This window comes from Oncorhynchus kisutch, linkage group LG14 (genome assembly GCF_002021735.2).
Source record: "Oncorhynchus kisutch isolate 150728-3 linkage group LG14, Okis_V2, whole genome shotgun sequence".
NCBI classification, from domain to species: domain Eukaryota; kingdom Metazoa; phylum Chordata; class Actinopteri; order Salmoniformes; family Salmonidae; genus Oncorhynchus; species Oncorhynchus kisutch.
The window spans coordinates 74,567,544-74,586,325 of NC_034187.2; the positions used below are offsets into that span (position 1 = coordinate 74,567,544).

Genomic DNA, 18,782 nt, shown 5'->3' on the forward strand with positions numbered 1-18,782 from the left:
CAACTAGATACATGTTAGGCTACACCACAAAAGCAGTCCCATTATTTGAGTTGGTAAAGTGAGTTAAATTTGGAGGTGGGAATTATCTTATATAAAATGAAAATAGAATTACAAGGAAAGTCCTAAATGAAAGGGTTTCAAACAAACCACTATTAGGCCTATACGTTCTTCTGCTTCGCAAATTCACCTGTAATTGATTAAATGGTGAACATTAAGATATGTGTAATCTTTCCCTAATCATGTAAAAGCCTATTAAACGTTAAACAATAAACAACCGCGTTATGAATTCGTTACAGTTCAATAGCCTATATTGATTCAATTTATTAAATGAGCCCAACTCTAATTACATGCGTTGTGAAATAACGAAATGTTTATATGAGACCGTTTTCTATAAATGTGTAATAGGCTATGTGTTCATATAGATAAACGATTGGACTATCAGTGTGACTTAAAGTCTACACTTTGTTCACGTCCAACAAAAGTCGCAGTCCTGGTTTACGATTCCAGGCTTGTACAAGGCGCTCAGGAACTGCGAAAGGGTGAATATATCCGTGAGGAATGTACATAATTAGTCCCCGCCCCCATTCTTTGGGGGGAAACTTCGGTATGGCTGTATTCCATAGGGGTAAACAGGCTTCCATAAAGAAAGTTTCATATCCGAGACTACGTCTTGTGTGGAATGATTAAAGATAGTTATGAATGGAAAGCACACGGGAAACATCGGTGAGATTTTAAGATCAAATAGGATGATATTTCTTTCCATATGGAAGTTTAAACAATATATATATAGTACGTGATATATCGTGTTGTGGGGAACAATGTCTCATTCGTTCCGGTTGTTAAGTGAAACAAGGGATACCTTTATGGAAACAATGGATACCGTTTTGGGTGAAACTACAATCTAACCCTTAACAACTACAATCGAACCCGTATCTATTTATTTATACTTCAGTCGACTATCTCTAATCATCTCTTTGTTAGTCACAATGCATTCCAATGGTTGACTGCTTGAGCTAGAACGTATGGAACATTCTTGTAGTGAACGCCATGTTGTAGTGAATGTCGAAAAACATGTTTGAGAACTTTTCTCTAAGGATTTTTATAATTGATGTGATATTGGATAAATTGCTATTTGAAACCGACATTCATATATGGTACTTAAATTGCATGAAATGTACCTTAAAATGTTTTGTTTTTTAATAATTGTATTTGTCTTTTCCCCTGTGAGGTCCCCCTATAGACTTCCACACAGAAAATGGCGGTGTTCTGCCTAAGCCAATTTCAATAATCATTCTAGAAAACAATGTCAATTGGTAATGAATGTTTCTAAGCAAATGACAAAATATGAAATTCATTAACATTAACTTTCTAAACATGGTTTGTTCCCTTTACATAGTCCTTTAAAAAAACGTGTGATGTTAAAGACTGTTTTTGAAGTGATTTGCATTGGACTATGCATTCAAATTGTTGTTCGAGACCCGTTTTGTCAGCCTCTGGATCTAGGCCTACTTTTATGTGAATGTAAGTGTGATCGTTTTAATTAGTGATTCATAGTATTGCTGGTGAAGATGTAAAAGGTTTCTGGTCATGAACTTTAGAAATAGCTGAGGAATGTTTTAATAATTCAATATTTGTTTGATAACAGCAATTAACTTGTCAGAAACCTGTCCAGAAATAGATGTTGATAAATTACACTGTACAATATTAAATTAAACAATAAATCAACTGATTTATAAATGTCAGCTAATTGTTTTCTTGATAGAAATGGTCTCATATCAAGTTGCAGTATATCGTCATTTCATGGTACATTTTATTTACTCCAATTCAATACAAAAAAACAAATTTATGAATGATAACCTCAGGGAATATTATGCAGTTGAATTCTATTTCAGTAAACCTCATGATTTGAAAATGTATCCGTTTTTTATATATTAAATGATATCAAATTAGTTTCCTGAATGGTCTTCAGGTAAAATGGAACTGACCCAAGCTCTGATGCAAACTACTCTTCAAGTCACTTCATTTGAACACCACCAAGCATACATTAGCCTATGTTAATTTATTAACACATTTCCAAGTTGCTTTGGAATTGATGTATAATGAACTTGTGATCAATGGTTGATTATGGTGTTATGAAATCATATTTGAAACGGTTATTTATTGGTGTTGTATTGAAGCAACTGTACAAAGAAAAAATAGGTTTTACATGGTCAGATATAGTAGTACAGCACCCCTGGATACAATTATGGTTAAGGGCCTTGCTCAAGGGAACATCAACATATTTGTTGCACCTTGTCTGCTCAGATATTCGAACCACCAGCCTTCTGGTTACTGGCCTAATGCTCTAACCGCTAGACTAGCTGCCGCCCTTAGTGCCAATGGTAAGATCATTCATAAGAAGACAACCAAATATACTTAAGTTCAGACCTAGCCTCTGCAAGTTTGAAAACCAAACAGATTAAAACACCTCTCACCCAATAAAAATGTTTAAAAAACAATACTGGCATGCAAGCTGGCAGCCGGTATAGGTTTTCAAATGAATAAAAAACAAATACATTTGAATTAACAGGTGGAAAAATTTGCTGAGTGCAACATTCAGAATGTTGCAGATAGAAGTGTGATGAATAGAGTATAATGACTTATATATTACACGATAAAGTATCATGTCTGTTCTATATTCTGGATATCATATTTTCATCTGCCATGGTGGGAACTTGGCACCCAGAATCAGAATAACATATATTGTCCTACAAGAGGAAAATCTTTAAAGTAAGCCTTTGGTCAATGGAAAAGAGATCTTGCCTGATTCATTTAGATACTACATTATCATACCAACTGAATATTAACTCCGTTAAAGTAGGTCTATAGACAGTCATGATAGATCAGGGATGATGAACAGTTATCATCTCAGTCCAAAAACCACCCCTAGACCCTTACCTACTCAGTTGGTGTTTGCAGATCTGAAAGAGACCGAGAGGTGTAAGCAACATGGTGATTGACCTCTAAAGTTGTCTCTGCCATATTGCTCAAACCTATCTGGTCCTTTCAAATCTGCAGATACAGAAGTGATAGGTGCTAGGGTTGTTTTGGAACCGGGCGGAACTAGTCATTAGTAATCCACTATTTAGGGAATAGGGTGCCCTTTGGGGGACACATCATGTTTCTGCTCATGAGGTCAGGGAATAGGCTATCAGCTCATCTTGACTGTGAGGAAGAGGATATCCTTGTGCCACTGTTTCTCCTTGCAGACATATAGCAGAGATAGCCGTGCAGTTGTGTTGGGCTTCAACCTCAAGGGCCACTCATCTGGTTTCCACACATGTGAAAGTCACTTTTACATTTCCTAACACAACTTTGTTTTATTGGTTTAACTGGTGAATGTTTGATTCACCAATGTTTGGATATGATTTAGTTGATGATGTTTTCCCAGTCTCATCCAGTGAAAAGCAGGTGAAGCTTACTGTTCTGAAGTCATCTGCATTTTAAATGCTAAATACTTGTGATCAATAAGTATGTGTGATCAATTTTCAATAAGTATGTATGTATCTACGATCAATGTTCTAGAATGTTTACATTACTATTCACCAACAAGTCTCTGTAACAGATGGTGATGCTGATTTTAAAGGTGGTCAGAGAAAGGTGAAAGTGGTCTTTTGAGTCGTTTACCCTCTTTCAAATATGTGCTACTCTACTTTAATTCAACCATTACTTTTCAAAGATAGTTACGAAACGTGGCGACGTCTTGAAATTATGCAGACAATGCCACGCACATTTACGTAGAAAAATTCTTAGCATCCCTTGTCTGTCACGAATGTTGAGTAATATTATATCCTGAACAAAAAGATAAAACACAACATGCAATCATTTCAAAGATTTTACTGAGTTACAGTTCATACAAGGAAATCATTCAATTTAAATAATTTAATTATGCTCTAATCTATAGATTTCACATGACTGGGAATACAGATATGCACCTGTGGTGGTCACAGATGCATTTTCAGAAAACCAGTCAGTATCTGCTGTGACCACCATTTGCCTCATGCAGTGCGACACAACTCCTTCACATGGAGTTGATCAGACTGTTGATTGTACGTGTGGAATGTTGTCCCACTCCGTTTCAATGGTTGTGCGAAGTTGCTGGATATTGTCGGGAACTGGAACTCGTCAACCCAGAGCCTCCCAAACATGCTCATTGGGTGACATATCTGGTGAGTATGCAGGCCATGGAAGAACTAGGCCATTTTCAGATTCCAGATCCTTGCGACATGGGGCCATGCATTATCATGCTGAAACATGAGGTGATGGCGCGGGATGAATGGCATGACAATGGGCCACAGGATCTTGTCACAGTATCTCTGTGTATTCAAATTGCCATCAATAAAATGCAATTGTGTTTGTGGTCCGTAGCTTATGCCTGCCCATACCATAACCCCACCATGGGGCACATCATGTTTACAACATTCACATCAGCAACCCGCTCGCCCATACGATGCCATCCACATGGTCTGAGGTTGAGGCCGGTTGGCCCGTACTGTCAAAATCTAGAACGACGTTGGAGGCGGCTTATGGTAGAGAAACAAACTGCATTCACTGGCAACAGCATTGTGCGAGAACTGCACATTTTAGTGTGGTCTTTTATTGTAACCAGCACAAGGTGCACCTGTGTAATGATAATGCTGCTCAATCAGCTTCTTGATATGCCATACCTGTCAGGTGGATGGATTATCTTGGCAAAGGAGAAATGCTCACTTACAGGAATGTAAACAAACTTGTGCTCAAAATTTGAGAGAAATAAGATTTTTGTGCGTATGGAACATTTGAGATATTTTAGTTCAGCTCGTGAAACATGGAACCAAGACTTTACATCTTGCATTTTATATTTTTGTTCTGTGTATTTAAGCTTACTCTGCCAATTGTCTGTGGTTTTGGTCCCACATCTGGTTGAAATTTGAGAGAAAATACCCACAGGAAAGTATTATAAAACCGGGATCTATTTATGTGACAATCAAGATTGTCTTTTGCTCATGACCGAATGCATGAGCACAAGATGGAAGTACATGCATGCAAACCAAGCATACTAACCAAAGTCTTGCAGGTGGTTTTGCGCATGTGCCAGGTGATATACATTTCTACTGTACCGGTTCTCTAAAAGGTCTGGAACAATATTCACAGGAAAGTATTATTTGTCTCAAATTTTGAGCAGTTGGACCAATTAATCCCAAAATAATTGTATTCAACAATCCGGCTTGTAGAGGACCTGAGAGGCCCATTTCCAGAATCAAACACTCATGTTCCAGACGGTGTATTAAGATATTCACTGTCTGGTCCCCAGGAAACCTCAAAGTATGACCTCTTTCACTGTAGGTATTCCTCTTTACATGAGGAAGATGAAACTATAGGTCAACATCAGTGGTGTAAAGTACTTAAGTAGTACTTTCAAGTATTTTTACTTAAGTCATTTTTTGGGGTATCTGTACTTTACTATTTTGGACAACTTTTACTTTACTAATTTTTGTTTCATCAGACCAGGGGATATTTCTCCAAAAAGTACAATCTTTGTTCCCATGAGCAGTTGCAAACCGTAGTCTGGCTTTTTAATAGCGGTTTTAGAGCAGTGGCTTCATCCTTGCCGAGCGGCCTTTCAGGTTATGTCGATATAGGACTTGTTTTACTGTGGATATAGATACTTTTGTACCTGTTTCCTCCAGCATTTTCACAGGGTCCGTTGCTGCTGTTCTGGGATTGTTTTGCATTTTTTGCACCAAAGTACGTTCATCTCTAGGAGACAGAACGCATCTCCTTCCTGGGCGGTATGACGGCTGCATGGTCCCATGGTGTTTATACCTGCAGACTATTTTTTCAAATTATGTCAATTAGCCTATCAGAAGCTTCTAAGGCCATGACATAATTTTCTGGATTTTCCAAGCTGTTTAAAGGTACAGTCAGCTTAGTTTATGTAAACTTCTGACCCACTGGAATTGTGATACAGTGAATTATCAGTGAAATAATCTGTCTGTAAGCGATTTTTGAAAAAATGACTTGTGTCATGCACAAAGTAGATGTCCTAACCGACTTGCCAAAACTATAATTGTTAACAAGAAATTTGTGGGGTGGTTGAAAAACAAGTTTGAATGACTCCAACCTAAGTGTATGTAAACCTCCAACTTCAACTGTGTGTGTGTCTGTGCCTGTGTATCTCTTCACAGTACTCTGTTCCACAAGGTGTATTTTGATCTGTTTTTAAATTGTGATTCTACTGCTGCATCAGTTACTTGATGTGGAATAGAGTTCCATGTAGCCATGGCTCTATGTAGTACTGTGCACCTCCCATAGTCTGTTCTTCACTTGGGGATTGTGAAATCACTAAGTACGCCCCTGCACATAAACGCACACACACACTTTACAACACCACGACAGTTGATAACAAGTTCATTATACATAAACAAAAACGGAATAACACATGAAATAGGCTGAAATAGGCTAGGGTGTACTACATTCTGTGAATTGACTGTAATTCTCCCCTCCACTGCCCTATTCAAGCTAACAGTCAGCTTAAGTCTGGCTATGTATTTAACTGGACCTCCTGGCTAGATGACTACGGCTTTGGAAAGTGTACTGACCTGAAGAGATGTAACGTCTTCCCAGATGGGAAACCCTTCCCTCAGAGCAACGACTGGAGACACAAGGGCTACGTCTACGTATGGCACTCCATGGGTAAGAGTCTCACTCAAACACAGTCAATTACCCATAGACATGCACACAGTCATAAACACACATATACATGCACCATGTCCCTCTCCCTGTCCTCGCGGAGGACCTGAGCCCTAGGACCATGCCTCAGGACTACCACCTGGTCGTGCTGCTATGGAACCCTGACCAGTTCACCGGACTCTCTCTCTCTCTCTACCACACCTGCTGTCTCGACCTCTGAATGCTTGGCTATGAAAAGCTAACTGACATTTACTCTTGAGGTGCTGACCTGTTGCACCCTCTACAACCACTGTGATTATTATTATTTGACCCTGCAGATCATCTATGAACATTTGCACATCTTGACCATGTTCTGTTATAATCTCCACTCGGTACAGCCAGAAGAGGACTGGCCACCCCCTGTAAACTTCAGACTTCATCTGTAAGTATACTTTTAGACTTTTACTCAAGTATTTTACTGGGTGACTTTCACTTTTACTTGAGTCATTTTCTATGAAGGTATCTATACTTTGATAGTATGTATGACAATTGGGTACTTTTTGACCACTGGTCAACATAGACTAGTAGAGTAGGTGTACTTATATTTTCCGTAGTAAGTGTATCTTGGAATAAAAATGGTTTTGTTCTTGAGAAAAGACTTTGAACCTTGTACTAGAACTAATGGTTTCTTATGAATCTGTAGCATTATCTTCTATAGTTTATGTTCCTGGCCACAGTAGTGTGATGGTAGCCATTACCCAGGCAGCTCCACTGTCATTAGGGCCAAGGTCTCCAGATAAACATTTGTTTTCTCCCTTCTATTACACCATTGCCTCTGATCAGTCACCTAGCGTGCCTGATCTTCTCTGGCACTTTTTTTACTCAGCATTTTCTTAGCCAAGGTGTGTCACTCACTCTTGGACTGATTGGATTATCCAGCATGGCAGAAATGCAATGCATAGAGCTGACAATCCCTGTGGTCTTCTATGATCTGCTCTTCTACACCACATTGATCTGAACGCTATGTCCTCTTGAGTGGAGTGTGCCGGCCCTCTTGAGGATTGCACATAGAAAAATAGAGCTGTAATTCACATTTTATGTGGAGAACAGGTTCTTTCTACAGTATTTAGTGTATTGCTATCTGCAGTGTTGGGTATGGTTCCCCATGCTGAACACACACTATAAAGGAGTGTCTGACTAGTGTAAACATTAACAGGTATTGTCAAAAACAGAGGAGCAAAGAGGTGTGAATTTAGCTTGTTTGATCAGAGATGGGCTGAATACAATACTTGTCAGTCGGGGATAATTAGCTTGAGAAGTAGGCACATTTCAGTGAAGGGATGAATGTCAAAAGCAGCGGTTTCATTTATCAATCATGTGTGCTTATACTGTTCTTATGAGCAAGTCATTGGCAAATACAATGAACAAAAATATAAATGCAACATGTAAAGTGTTGGTCCCATGTTTTATGAGCTGAAATAAAAGATCCCATACATTTTACATATGCACAGAAGGCTTATTTCTCTCATTGTGTGCACAATTTTGTTTACATCCCTGTTACTGAGCATTTCTTCTTTGCCAAGATAATCCATCCACCTGACAGGTGTGGCATGAAACGGATTAAACAGAATGATCATTACACAGGTGCACATTATGGTGGGGACAATAAAAGCCCCCTCTAAAATGTGCAGTTTTGTCACACAATGCCACAGATGTCTCAAGTTGAGGGAGCGTGCAATTGGCATGCTGACTGCGGAAATGTCCACCAGAGCTGTTGCCGGAAGATTGAATGTTAATTTCTCTACCATAAGCCGCCACCATCATTATAGAGAATTTGGGAGTAAATCCAACCATCCTCACAATCGCAGAACACGTGTAAACACGCCAGCCCAGGACCTCCACATCAAGCTTCTTCACCTGCGGGATTGTCTTGAGACCAGGCACCCAACAGCTGAGGAAACTGTGGGTTTGCACAACCAAATAATTTCTGCACAAACTGTCAGAAACCATCTCAGGGAAGCTCATCTGCATACCAGTTGTCCTCTCCAGGGTCTTGACCTGTTGGGTGTTGTAACAGACTTCGGTGGGCAAATGCTCACCTTCGATTGCCACTGGAGAAGTGTGCTCTTCACGGATTAATCCCAGTTTCAACTATACTGGGCAGATGGCAGCGTGTGGGTGAGCGGTTTGCCGATGTCAACAGTGCCCCAAGGTGGGGTTATGGTATGGGCAGGCATAAGCTACAGCCAAACAATTGCATTTTATCAATGGCAATTTGAATACAGAGATGCTGTGATCCTGAGGCCCACTGTCGTGCCACTTACCCATCACCATGTTTAAGCATGATAATGCGCGGCCTCATGTCACAAGGATCCATACACAATTCTTGGAAGCTGAAAATGCCCCAGTTCTTTCATGGCAGACAGGTCACCACCCATTGAGCATGTTCGGGATCGATGTGACAGATTTCCTTATGAACTGTAACTCAGTGAAATTGCTTTTATATTTTTTGTTCAGTGTATTTCACCACTTATCTTTATTGCTCAAACAGGTAAAACAAATACATAAAATCAATCAAAACTTCCATTCAAAGATCTGTATTGCCATGCGGATCCCAGAGACAACTCTTCTGAATGATACCTTCACACAGCTTCACTTTGAATTCAGAATGAAAATACATTTACATTAGGGATTCAGTTTTATTATTTCCATAAAAACATCAAAATAAACATCTCTGGAGGATATCCCAATAACATCCGAAACTTAATAACAAAGACCCTCAAACCAATGATACTTGATCAATTTCACATTTACTGTCAAAACCAATAAGCCCGTTTGAATACTTTGAATATTGAACATCCTTCTTTCCTTCCTTGAGGTAACCACTGATCTGACAAGGCTGGATTGGTGAAAGCAACACAGCAATTCAATTTATCCAGTCACTTATAGATCAGTGACAAGCTGAAGAGAAGGGAGTGTTTTAAAAGATACTCAAACGGGCACAATGAGTTTCATTACTCCCCTCGGTCTTCAGCACAGACACTACATGGATGCATCAAAGTAAAAAAATAAAGACATCTACAGCACGTAAACAAGACTTCTTACAAACGGACTTTCTTGCAGAGGCGCTTCGTCTGTTGACACACTTCAGTTGGCTTGACAACGCTCCCGATCCGCTCTGTTCCAATGTGCTTAACGAAAGAAAAAAACCTTGACCTTGATGAAAGTTTGTTAGTATCGTCCTGTAAAGAGACAAGGATCCATGTTAGTGTGATAGGCTTCGTGTAATTGTGAGTCCCTCAGACATCAAACTGAGTATAGTTAAGAGTTGAACAATGGCTTTTGAGGTGTGTGTGGACATGTGTACTTACGTGGGCTGTATGAGCGAGACCTGGAGCGTGACCTGTATCTACTGTAGTAGGGTGAGGGAGAGCGCCTGCGACTGAAGGACAGAGAGAAAAGATTTATACTAGTGAGAAGAATAACTCACAATACAGGACAAGCAACCCCATTCATCCCCTCATATTTAACCTGAAGAACACCAACAGTGTTAACGAGTTCAATATGTTCATTTGTATTCCAAATACAGTACCAGTCAAAAGTTGACACCTACTCATTCCAGGGTTTTTATTTTAACTATGCCAAGAGTGCAAATCTGTCAAAGGCAGGCTACTTCGAAGAATCAAAATTATATTTTGATTCATTTAACACCTTTTGGTTACTACATGATTCCATGTGTTATTTCATAGTTGATGTTTTCACTATTATTCTACAATGTAGAAAACAGTAAAAAATAAAAACCTTGAGTAGGTGTCCAAACTTTTGACTGGTACTGTATAGTCATAGCTAACCGAGGTGAATGTGAATCTATTGGAAGAAGTTAACATCTTGAGTATCGCTCACCTGTACTTGTCATACTCGTCATATCTGTCATACCCCCGGTCTCCCCGGTCGTATCCACGGTCATATCCACGGTCGTACCCGCCACCGCGTCGATCGTCGTATCGGTCGTACGAGTCCCGTCCCCTCCTCCCTCCACCACCGCTGCCGCCCCCATTGTTTCGCTCCCCCCCACCACCATTACTGAGGAAAGGAACAACAAGTGTTAAGACTTCCTCAAACACAACACTGGCTGCATCCAAATGGCACCAGATTCCATATATAGGGGACGGGGTGGCACTTCAGACACAGCTCATAACTCCCAGTAAACTAAGTCATCCCCCAGTATCACCACTTCACACCAGGCCAATAAACGAAGTCACCCCCCAGTATCACCACTTCACACCAGGCCAATAAACTAAGTCATCCCCCAGTATCACCACTTCACACCAGGCCAATAAACTAAGTCATCCCCCAGTATCACCACTTCACACCAGGCCAATAAACTAAGTAATCCCCCAGTATCACCACTTCACACCAGACCAATAAACTAAGTCATCCCCCAGTATCACCACTTCACACCAGACCAATAAACTAAGTCATCCCCCAGTATCACCACTTCACACCAGACCAATAAACTAAGTCATCCCCCAGTATCACCACTTCACACCAGACCAATAAACTAAGTCATCCCCCAGTATCACCACTTCACACCAGACCAATAAACTAAGTCATCCCCCAGTATCACCACTTCACACCAGACCAATAAACTAAGTCATCCCCCAGTATCACCACTTCACACCAGACCAATAAACTAAGTCATTCCCCAGTATCACCACTTCACACCAGGCCAATAAACTAAGTCATCCCCCAGTATCACCACTTCACACCAGACCAATAAACTAAGTCATCCCCCAGTATCACCACTTCACACCAGGCCAATAAACTAAGTCATCCCCCAGTATCACCACTTCACACCAGACCAATAAACTAAGTCATCCCCCAGTATCACCACTTCACACCAGACCAATAAACTAAGTCATCCCCCAGTATCACCACTTCACACCAGACCAATAAACTAAGTCATCCCCCAGTATCACCACTTCACACCAGGCCAATAAACTAAGTCATCCCCCAGTATCACCACTTCACACCAGACCAATAAACTAAGTCATCCCCCAGTATCACCACTTCACACCAGACCAATAAACTAAGTCATCCCCCAGTATCACCACTTCACACCAGACCATCCAAGATGATAAAACAGCAATACACACAGGAAACAAACAGTTACAGCAAGGCAGGTGGAAATCTGCATAAAACCACACAATGAGCAGAGATTCGCCATCCTATACTTACTGCGTGGGTCGACCCATGTAGATACCAGGCGTAGGGGTGTGGGCCCTCTTGGTGATAGAGAAGTCCACTCTAATGCGTCTCCCATCCAGCTCCATACCGTTGGCCCGTTCCATTGCCTAGGAAAACAGAGGTACAAAAAGAGGACAGTTTAAAAATCCACTGAAAATGAGCTCCATCTCATGGGTTCTACAAGTACAGGGAAAGAATTGAGGTAAAGAAAGAGAATAGGTTTGTATTTTAATACTGAGCACAGCTTGAACCATCCCATTGGGCCAACGCTGACCCAAAGATGGTTCAGTGTGAAGATATGTAGAAACTGCTTCTGCAATAGGAGTGTAGGCGACGTCAAGGCGACAGCGGCTAGCCAAGCTCATGTGTTTGAAAAGTCATCGGGGCAAACGGTTGTCTCACACCGAACTGCGCAGGCGGTCAAATCAAAGGCACCCAAGAAAGTCATATTTGATGACAGTTTGTCACTTTTAGGAGGTTGGAGTAATAACATGTTCTGCTACTTAAGACATTGTCTCAAACATGGGTTGTGCCTTTAAAATGGTGAAAACAACTAAGGAAACATTTCACGTCTCAAACCCCAGTCTGCTTCACAAGCATTGCCGGAAGTCTCGCGATGTTGGGCCTCTGGGATTAGACTGAACCTTCATCAGTGATGAGTTCCGTGTCACTTGTACCACTTCATGTGAGTGGCAAGACTGACACCTGGTGGTGCTTACGAGTAATCACACAACCACGAGTCACAATATGAAAACGAAACTAGTGTACAGACTAGTCCGTGTACAATATCAATGGTTCAAGGTGAATTAGCATAACAGACTTATTGAAAATTTTACACCGTTAAGAACCGAGGAATAAGGCCATTGATGGCACCAAAAGCAAAGTTACCATCAGTTCTTAGGTGTATCACAACATGATCAACATTACTTCTTATAACAAAATACATTTTAAATAGGACCCATCATGTGCTTCTTAATCCATGTCTCTTTCTCAATTAATCTTCTTGAGTCCTGGCATTCTCACCTTCTCAAAACCCATTGGATAAGTTCTGAGGGGAAGGGCCTTTGAGAAAGATGCCCAGACTGCTCTGTTTGTCCCATACCTCCTTGGAATCGGCGATCCTCTCGAAGTAGACGAAGGCGAAGCCACGGGAGCGCCCGGTGCGCTGGTCATAGACCACATTAACCCCAGCCAAAGGGCCGTACCGGCCAAATACCTCCCTCAGGTCCTTCTCCGTGGTGTACAAGCTCAGGCCAAACACCCCCAGACACTGGTTGGGGTCAGGGTTCGCCTGGAGGTCAAAGAGATCAGAGTTCACAGCAGCTGATATGAACATTACATTACCACTAGGTGTAGCATGCAATCTCTGCCCTCACACTCTTCGTCTCAGTCACACACACAAGGCATAAATGGGACCATACTGCCAAACCAGACATTGCATGCTGTGGCCCACTGCGTTAAAACACTATGTAGAAGGCATCACGGTAAGAAGATGTACATACCCTGGCATCCTCACCACCTCCCGCTCCCTGACTGAATGTCTCTTTTCTGAAGTCATGGCTCTATTGACAAAGAGGGAGGGTTAATAAGAGGGGTTATTAAATATGCCACATTCTGTTTCCTGTAACAAACGATACATGAGGGGTCAGGACAGGAGCAGCATAGGAATACTAACTGGTAAATGAACGTGCTACCTAAACATCAAACTGTCTCAAACATTCCTATCATAAACTATGTACACACACCGTAATCAAATCCCATAAGCAGCTGCAAGACATTAAACCCACCTGACAATTGTATTTTCTATACAAAACAGCGGTCCCTCCACCACAGAGTTTCCCAACGGTCTTCTTGGTAACCAGCAGATGTTTAACATATCTGTTGTATCCCTAAACTGGCCCACCTGGTTTAACTAGTTTAACTAGTTAAACCAGGTTTAACTAGTTAAACCAGGTTTAACAAGCCCTTAACTAGTTGAATAAGGTGTGCCAGTTTAGGGCTACAACAAATATCTGAAACGTCAGGTGGTTACCGAGGAGAAAGGTACTGCTCTACCCCCATCGGCATCCAGACCCTGACCTGTAAATGATGTGTCACTCACCCTGCTGCTGGGGTGGCGGCGGTTAGGCGATGCACTCTGGCTCTTCTTCTTCCGGTATTCCGGGCTGTAGGAGCGGGACTTCTTCCGGTTGGTGGGGGAGCGAGAGCGGCTGTACCGGCGGTTAGAGTGCCTACGAGAGTGAGACCTGGAGAAAGGATTTACTGTCAAGTTAAGAAAAAGCACAATTTGACATTACCCTTCACAAAGAGAATGGAATCAATGAGATAGGAAGTGGGGGTTCCAATAACAGGAGGACAGACTCACCTGGACTTGGAGCGGGACCGAGACTCTGAGTGTTTGGCGACCCTGGATGGGCTCGGCGACCCGGATCTGCTCTCCGACTTGACCCGAACAGGACTGCCACGGTCCGATTTGGATGGGGAGCGAGAGTCCTAATGTTACAGTAACCGCGTGTTAAAATGGGCCCCTCTTACTTACACACAGGAACAGACAAGCAACTGTTCAAAGTCAGACATACACAACTAGAGCGCATACACTGTGGAGGAAAAGGTTAGCGCTCCACCACGTCTATTACATGTGATAGAGAAGGGAAGAAAATCCTTCAATTGGAATAATAATTTGCTAGAACCCTGTCATAATGTTAACAAATGCCATGTCTCGTTTCTTCTACCTGGGTCAAACTAGTCATCATGCACGTTTTATCTATAGAAAGGGAGCATAGTAGTGTAGAGACACTTGGAACATATACCATACATTTACTTAACCTAGGGACACATTCATTCTTCCAGTTTCTTTATATACTCTACTTCCTTCTCTCAGGAATTCTACTGTTCTTCGTCGTTCTTCTTTTTTCAGTTTTCATTTTCTGATTCCGGGTTCTCTCTTCCCCAAATAGAAACAATTTCCACCTTTAGTCATACATACTGCAAGCGCTTCTATATCTGACCACCAATCTTCCAGTTTCATAGATTTTTCCCCTTCCCACATCTATGTTCTGCTCTGTAACTGTTTTTCATAAGGCTTCGTTTATTCTTGGATATTTTCTTCCACATTCTTGGATAAAACTCTTCAAATCCTTCACGATCATTAACCTTAATGAAAAAAGAACATTTAATAAAATTAAAGATCATGAATTTATAGAAAAATAAGATCTTTCGTTAAATAATAATGTATACAGTATCTGTAGCAGGACAAGTACTTGACTTGCAGAAATGTTGTATTTACCCTACAACTCATAAGGGTTCAGTGATGATGACTACAACTGCAATACATTTTTTTTTTTTATCTTTCTGCACACCGAGTAAATTAACATTGTGAGATAACAGTTGTGTCTCACCACACTAGCTACCTCTAACTTATTTAACTACACTACAGGAAGTGGCTTGAAGCTCCGATTGCTTGACTGCAACTTACTATTGCGACAAAGGCTTCCACCAAACTTACCTGTGAGCTAGCTAGAACCTAGCAACAGCTAACGTTAGTTAGCGTATCTGTGTAACGTGTATAACGTTGCTTTTACGATACCGGTAGCGTCATGTCCGATAACGTCGTTAGCCACTTAGCTAGGTAAATTAGCTTGCTAGCTATTGTATTGTTCAGCTGGCAACAAATAGCGAAAGGTAACGTTAGTTAGCTAATCTGTTTCATTTAGAAGAATAATGTTGAGTTCAACAGCAATCTTACAATTGTGTGAGGAACATTTTAAGTTGCAATCTAACTACTTTTTATTTTAAATTACAAACTAAACTCGCAAATTAGCTAGCAAGCCACAGCGTTAACTTACTAACGAATCAATTGATAACAACCGTAACTAGCTAACGTTAGCTAGCTATGTCAGCAAAAGAGAGGAACGATAAGACATTATTTTGGTTTCCGTTGCACGTTAATACTTACTCGTCCATCAAAGTGTCCATCCTCTAGGTCACTCATTTTGTAATTAGAATAGCTAACGTTATAGCTCGCTACGTGTTGAGACAAAATAACCGCGTCCTCCTTTGTGCTGCTCTTTCTCGCGGTGCAACAAGATGGCGGACACTGCAATTTGTTTATAAACTGAAGACTGTGCCGACGTCATCGTGATTCCTGCCACGCCTTTTGATACTGATGGCAGTTCCATAGTAGTCCATCCAAATGCAAGTGAAGATCTTGTAGGCCTATGAATGACAATCAACTGAGAATCTTGACTAGCCAAGTTATCGTTAATCATTGTGTACTAATTCCTCGTGTTATTATTTTTCTATTATTTCAAAATGTTTCCCCCTCAGTATTGTTGGGAAGGGTCCGTAAGTAAGCATAGCACTGTTAGTCTAAACCGGTTGTTTATGAAGCAAAATCAAATCAAATTGTATTAGTCACATGCGCCGACTACAACACGTGTAGACCTTACAGTGAAATGCTTATTATGAGCCCCTAACTAACAAAGCAGTTAATAATAAATAAAAAAACAAGTAATTTTTTTTTAAAGCATGTGACAATTTGATTTGAGATGTAGCTATGGTATTACAATAGTGTTCCATTGCTGTATGACCCAAATGGTCATCAAATGTGTACCATAGTAAGCCATTGCAACTCTACCCATTTGACCATTGATGGATATTTGTCTCTCAGTTTTGAATAGAAAACCCAAGAAATAGGAACAGGAAAATAGTACACAATGCAAACAATCGTCAGATAAGACACATTTCAGATAAGTATTTTACTAAGCATTTCATGTCACCTCATTTGATTCTCGGGGTCTAATGAATACGTGAAATAATTAATAGGGGTCAAATTATCACATGGATTTACTGAACAAGGTAGCAACCAGTTGGGAATCTCATCCCTATAGTGTGCTCTTGTGAATGACTGTGTTAGCCCATTAGCTAAATGGGCTAACAGTCTTGAGACATGTAGGAGACCCAGTTCGAACCCAGTCATTCACAAGAGCAAGATTAAATAGGGAGCGGAATAGCTATCCTTAGAAGTGCTATTCAACTGTACTGTTATGGGGTCAATAAAAAAAAAAAACGACACTCCCTTCTAACATAGAGGGGAACAGAAGTCACGACCATGTTCCAGAGAGTATTCACTTTCAGGAATTGGACATAATAGCTTATAGCCCAAACGGCAGAGCCAAATTCATATTAAGAAATTTAATTCAACATGCCACATTGGCCACAGAAAACACCCAAAACATGTTTAACAGAGTCAAATCAAATTTGTCACATGCGCCAAATACAACAGATGTATTGCCGTGAAATGCTTACTTACAAGCCCTTAACCAACAATGCAGTTCAATAAATAGTTAAGAAAATATGAACTACATAAACATAAGTAACACAAAATTACATAACAATAATGAGTCAATGTGCGGGTGTACAGGTTAGTCGAGGTAATTTGTACACGCAGGTAGGGGTAAAGTTATAATAAACAGTGTGTAGCAGCAGTATAAAAACAAAAGGGGGGTTCAATGTAAATAGTCCAGGTGGCCATTTGATTCATTGTCTAGCAGTCTTGTAGCTTGAGGGTTGAAGCTGTAAAGAAACCTTTTAGACCTAGACTTGGTGCTCCGGTACGGCTTGCAGTGCGGTAGCTGAGAGGACAGTCTATGACTTGGGTGACTGGAGCCTTTGACAATTTTTTTGTCCTTCCTCTGACACACCTAGTATATAGGCCCTGGATGTTAGGAAGCTTGGACCCATTAATGTATTGGGCCGTACGCACTAGCCTGTGTAGCTCCTTACACTCGGATGCCGAGCAGTTGCCATACTAGGCGGTGAAGCAACCGGTCAGGATGCTCTCGATAGTGCAGCTGTAGAACTTTTTGAGGATCTGGGGACCCATACCACATCTTGTCAGTCTCCTGAAGGTGGAATAGGTGTTTTTGTGCCCTCTTCACGACTGTCTTGGTGTGTTTGGACCATGATAGTTTGTTGGTGATGTGGACACCAAGGAACTTGAAACTCTCGACTCTGCCTGATCGGCCCTCATTTTCCTGTAGTCCACAATAATCTCATTCTTCTGCGTGTTTGATTATATTTGTTTTCTTCTACCATTCCTTGCATGCAAAGTACTAGGATGTCATCTCTGGTTTTGAATCTGAATTGAGGGAACTGTTTCTGAGAAGTTGAATATGAAACTTTGGTCACCTAGAAATTATAGTTTGTAAACTTGATAGACAATGAATGCAATATTTACCATATTGATACTGAAACTGAATATATAAATACTGAATTTGAATTCAATTTAATTTTAAAACTGAATGCAATATTAATTCAATTAACTTTCAAATCATGAAATACAAGTTCAATTTATTAATTCAATTATTCAATTTGTCCATTACAAATTCAAAAAGATTGGCTTCAAATTCAATCTAAATTTAAAAAAAATATTGAATTCAAATAGTTTCTGTTGGCACTGAAATCGCTCCAAACAGAAGTCCGAGTGTCGTTGCGATTCTGGATGGCCAGATAGCTCGCAACAATGACAAGTAACTACCATGCGGGGAACCGTAAGTGGCTAGTTTGATCTTGTTCTTGATACCATGTCTTGTTTTGAGGTGTTTTCACTGATGTGACGTCTATGCTAATATGGCTCAAAATCGCTAGCTAGCTAACCAACAACTGTAACTATGCATTTGAGAGACAAGTGCTCATTGTTCAAATTTATTTATGCATTTAATAAACATTGTAAACGATTGTGCACGTGCCAGTTTTGTTAAACTACAAACCCATATATTAAAAATATAATTTGAGATCTCATGTATCCATCCTCCTGGGTTCCAGTCGGTTTCTGCTTTGGCCAA

The 18,782-nt window shown here is 40.6% G+C and overlaps 1 protein-coding gene across 1 annotated transcript; it reads right to left on the reverse strand.

Moving 5' to 3' along the window:
* Positions 1–9,201: 9,201 nt before the first annotated feature.
* On the reverse strand, positions 9,202–16,060 carry LOC109903348 (transformer-2 protein homolog alpha). Its single transcript, XM_020499987.2, has 9 exons — positions 15,893–16,060; positions 14,303–14,430; positions 14,039–14,183; positions 13,440–13,499; positions 13,040–13,228; positions 11,929–12,044; positions 10,594–10,773; positions 10,062–10,132; positions 9,202–9,932 (listed from the first exon to the last, which is right to left on the reverse strand). The coding sequence occupies exons 1-9, from the start codon at positions 15,926–15,928 to the stop codon at positions 9,922–9,924; spliced, it is 936 nt and encodes a 311-aa protein (XP_020355576.1). The 5' UTR covers positions 15,929–16,060; the 3' UTR covers positions 9,202–9,921.
* Positions 16,061–18,782: the final 2,722 nt, after the last annotated feature.

Coding starts and splice junctions, on each gene's coding strand:
- LOC109903348 (XM_020499987.2), bottom strand. CDS start 15,928: ATGAGTGACCTAGAGGATGGACACTTTGATGGACGA. Junction 14,431..15,892: donor ATGGACACTTTGATGGACGA/GTAAGTATTAAC, acceptor CTGTAACATTAG/GACTCTCGCTCCCCATCCAA. Junction 14,184..14,302: donor CGGTCCCGCTCCAAGTCCAG/GTGAGTCTGTCC, acceptor TCCTTTCTCCAG/GTCTCACTCTCGTAGGCACT.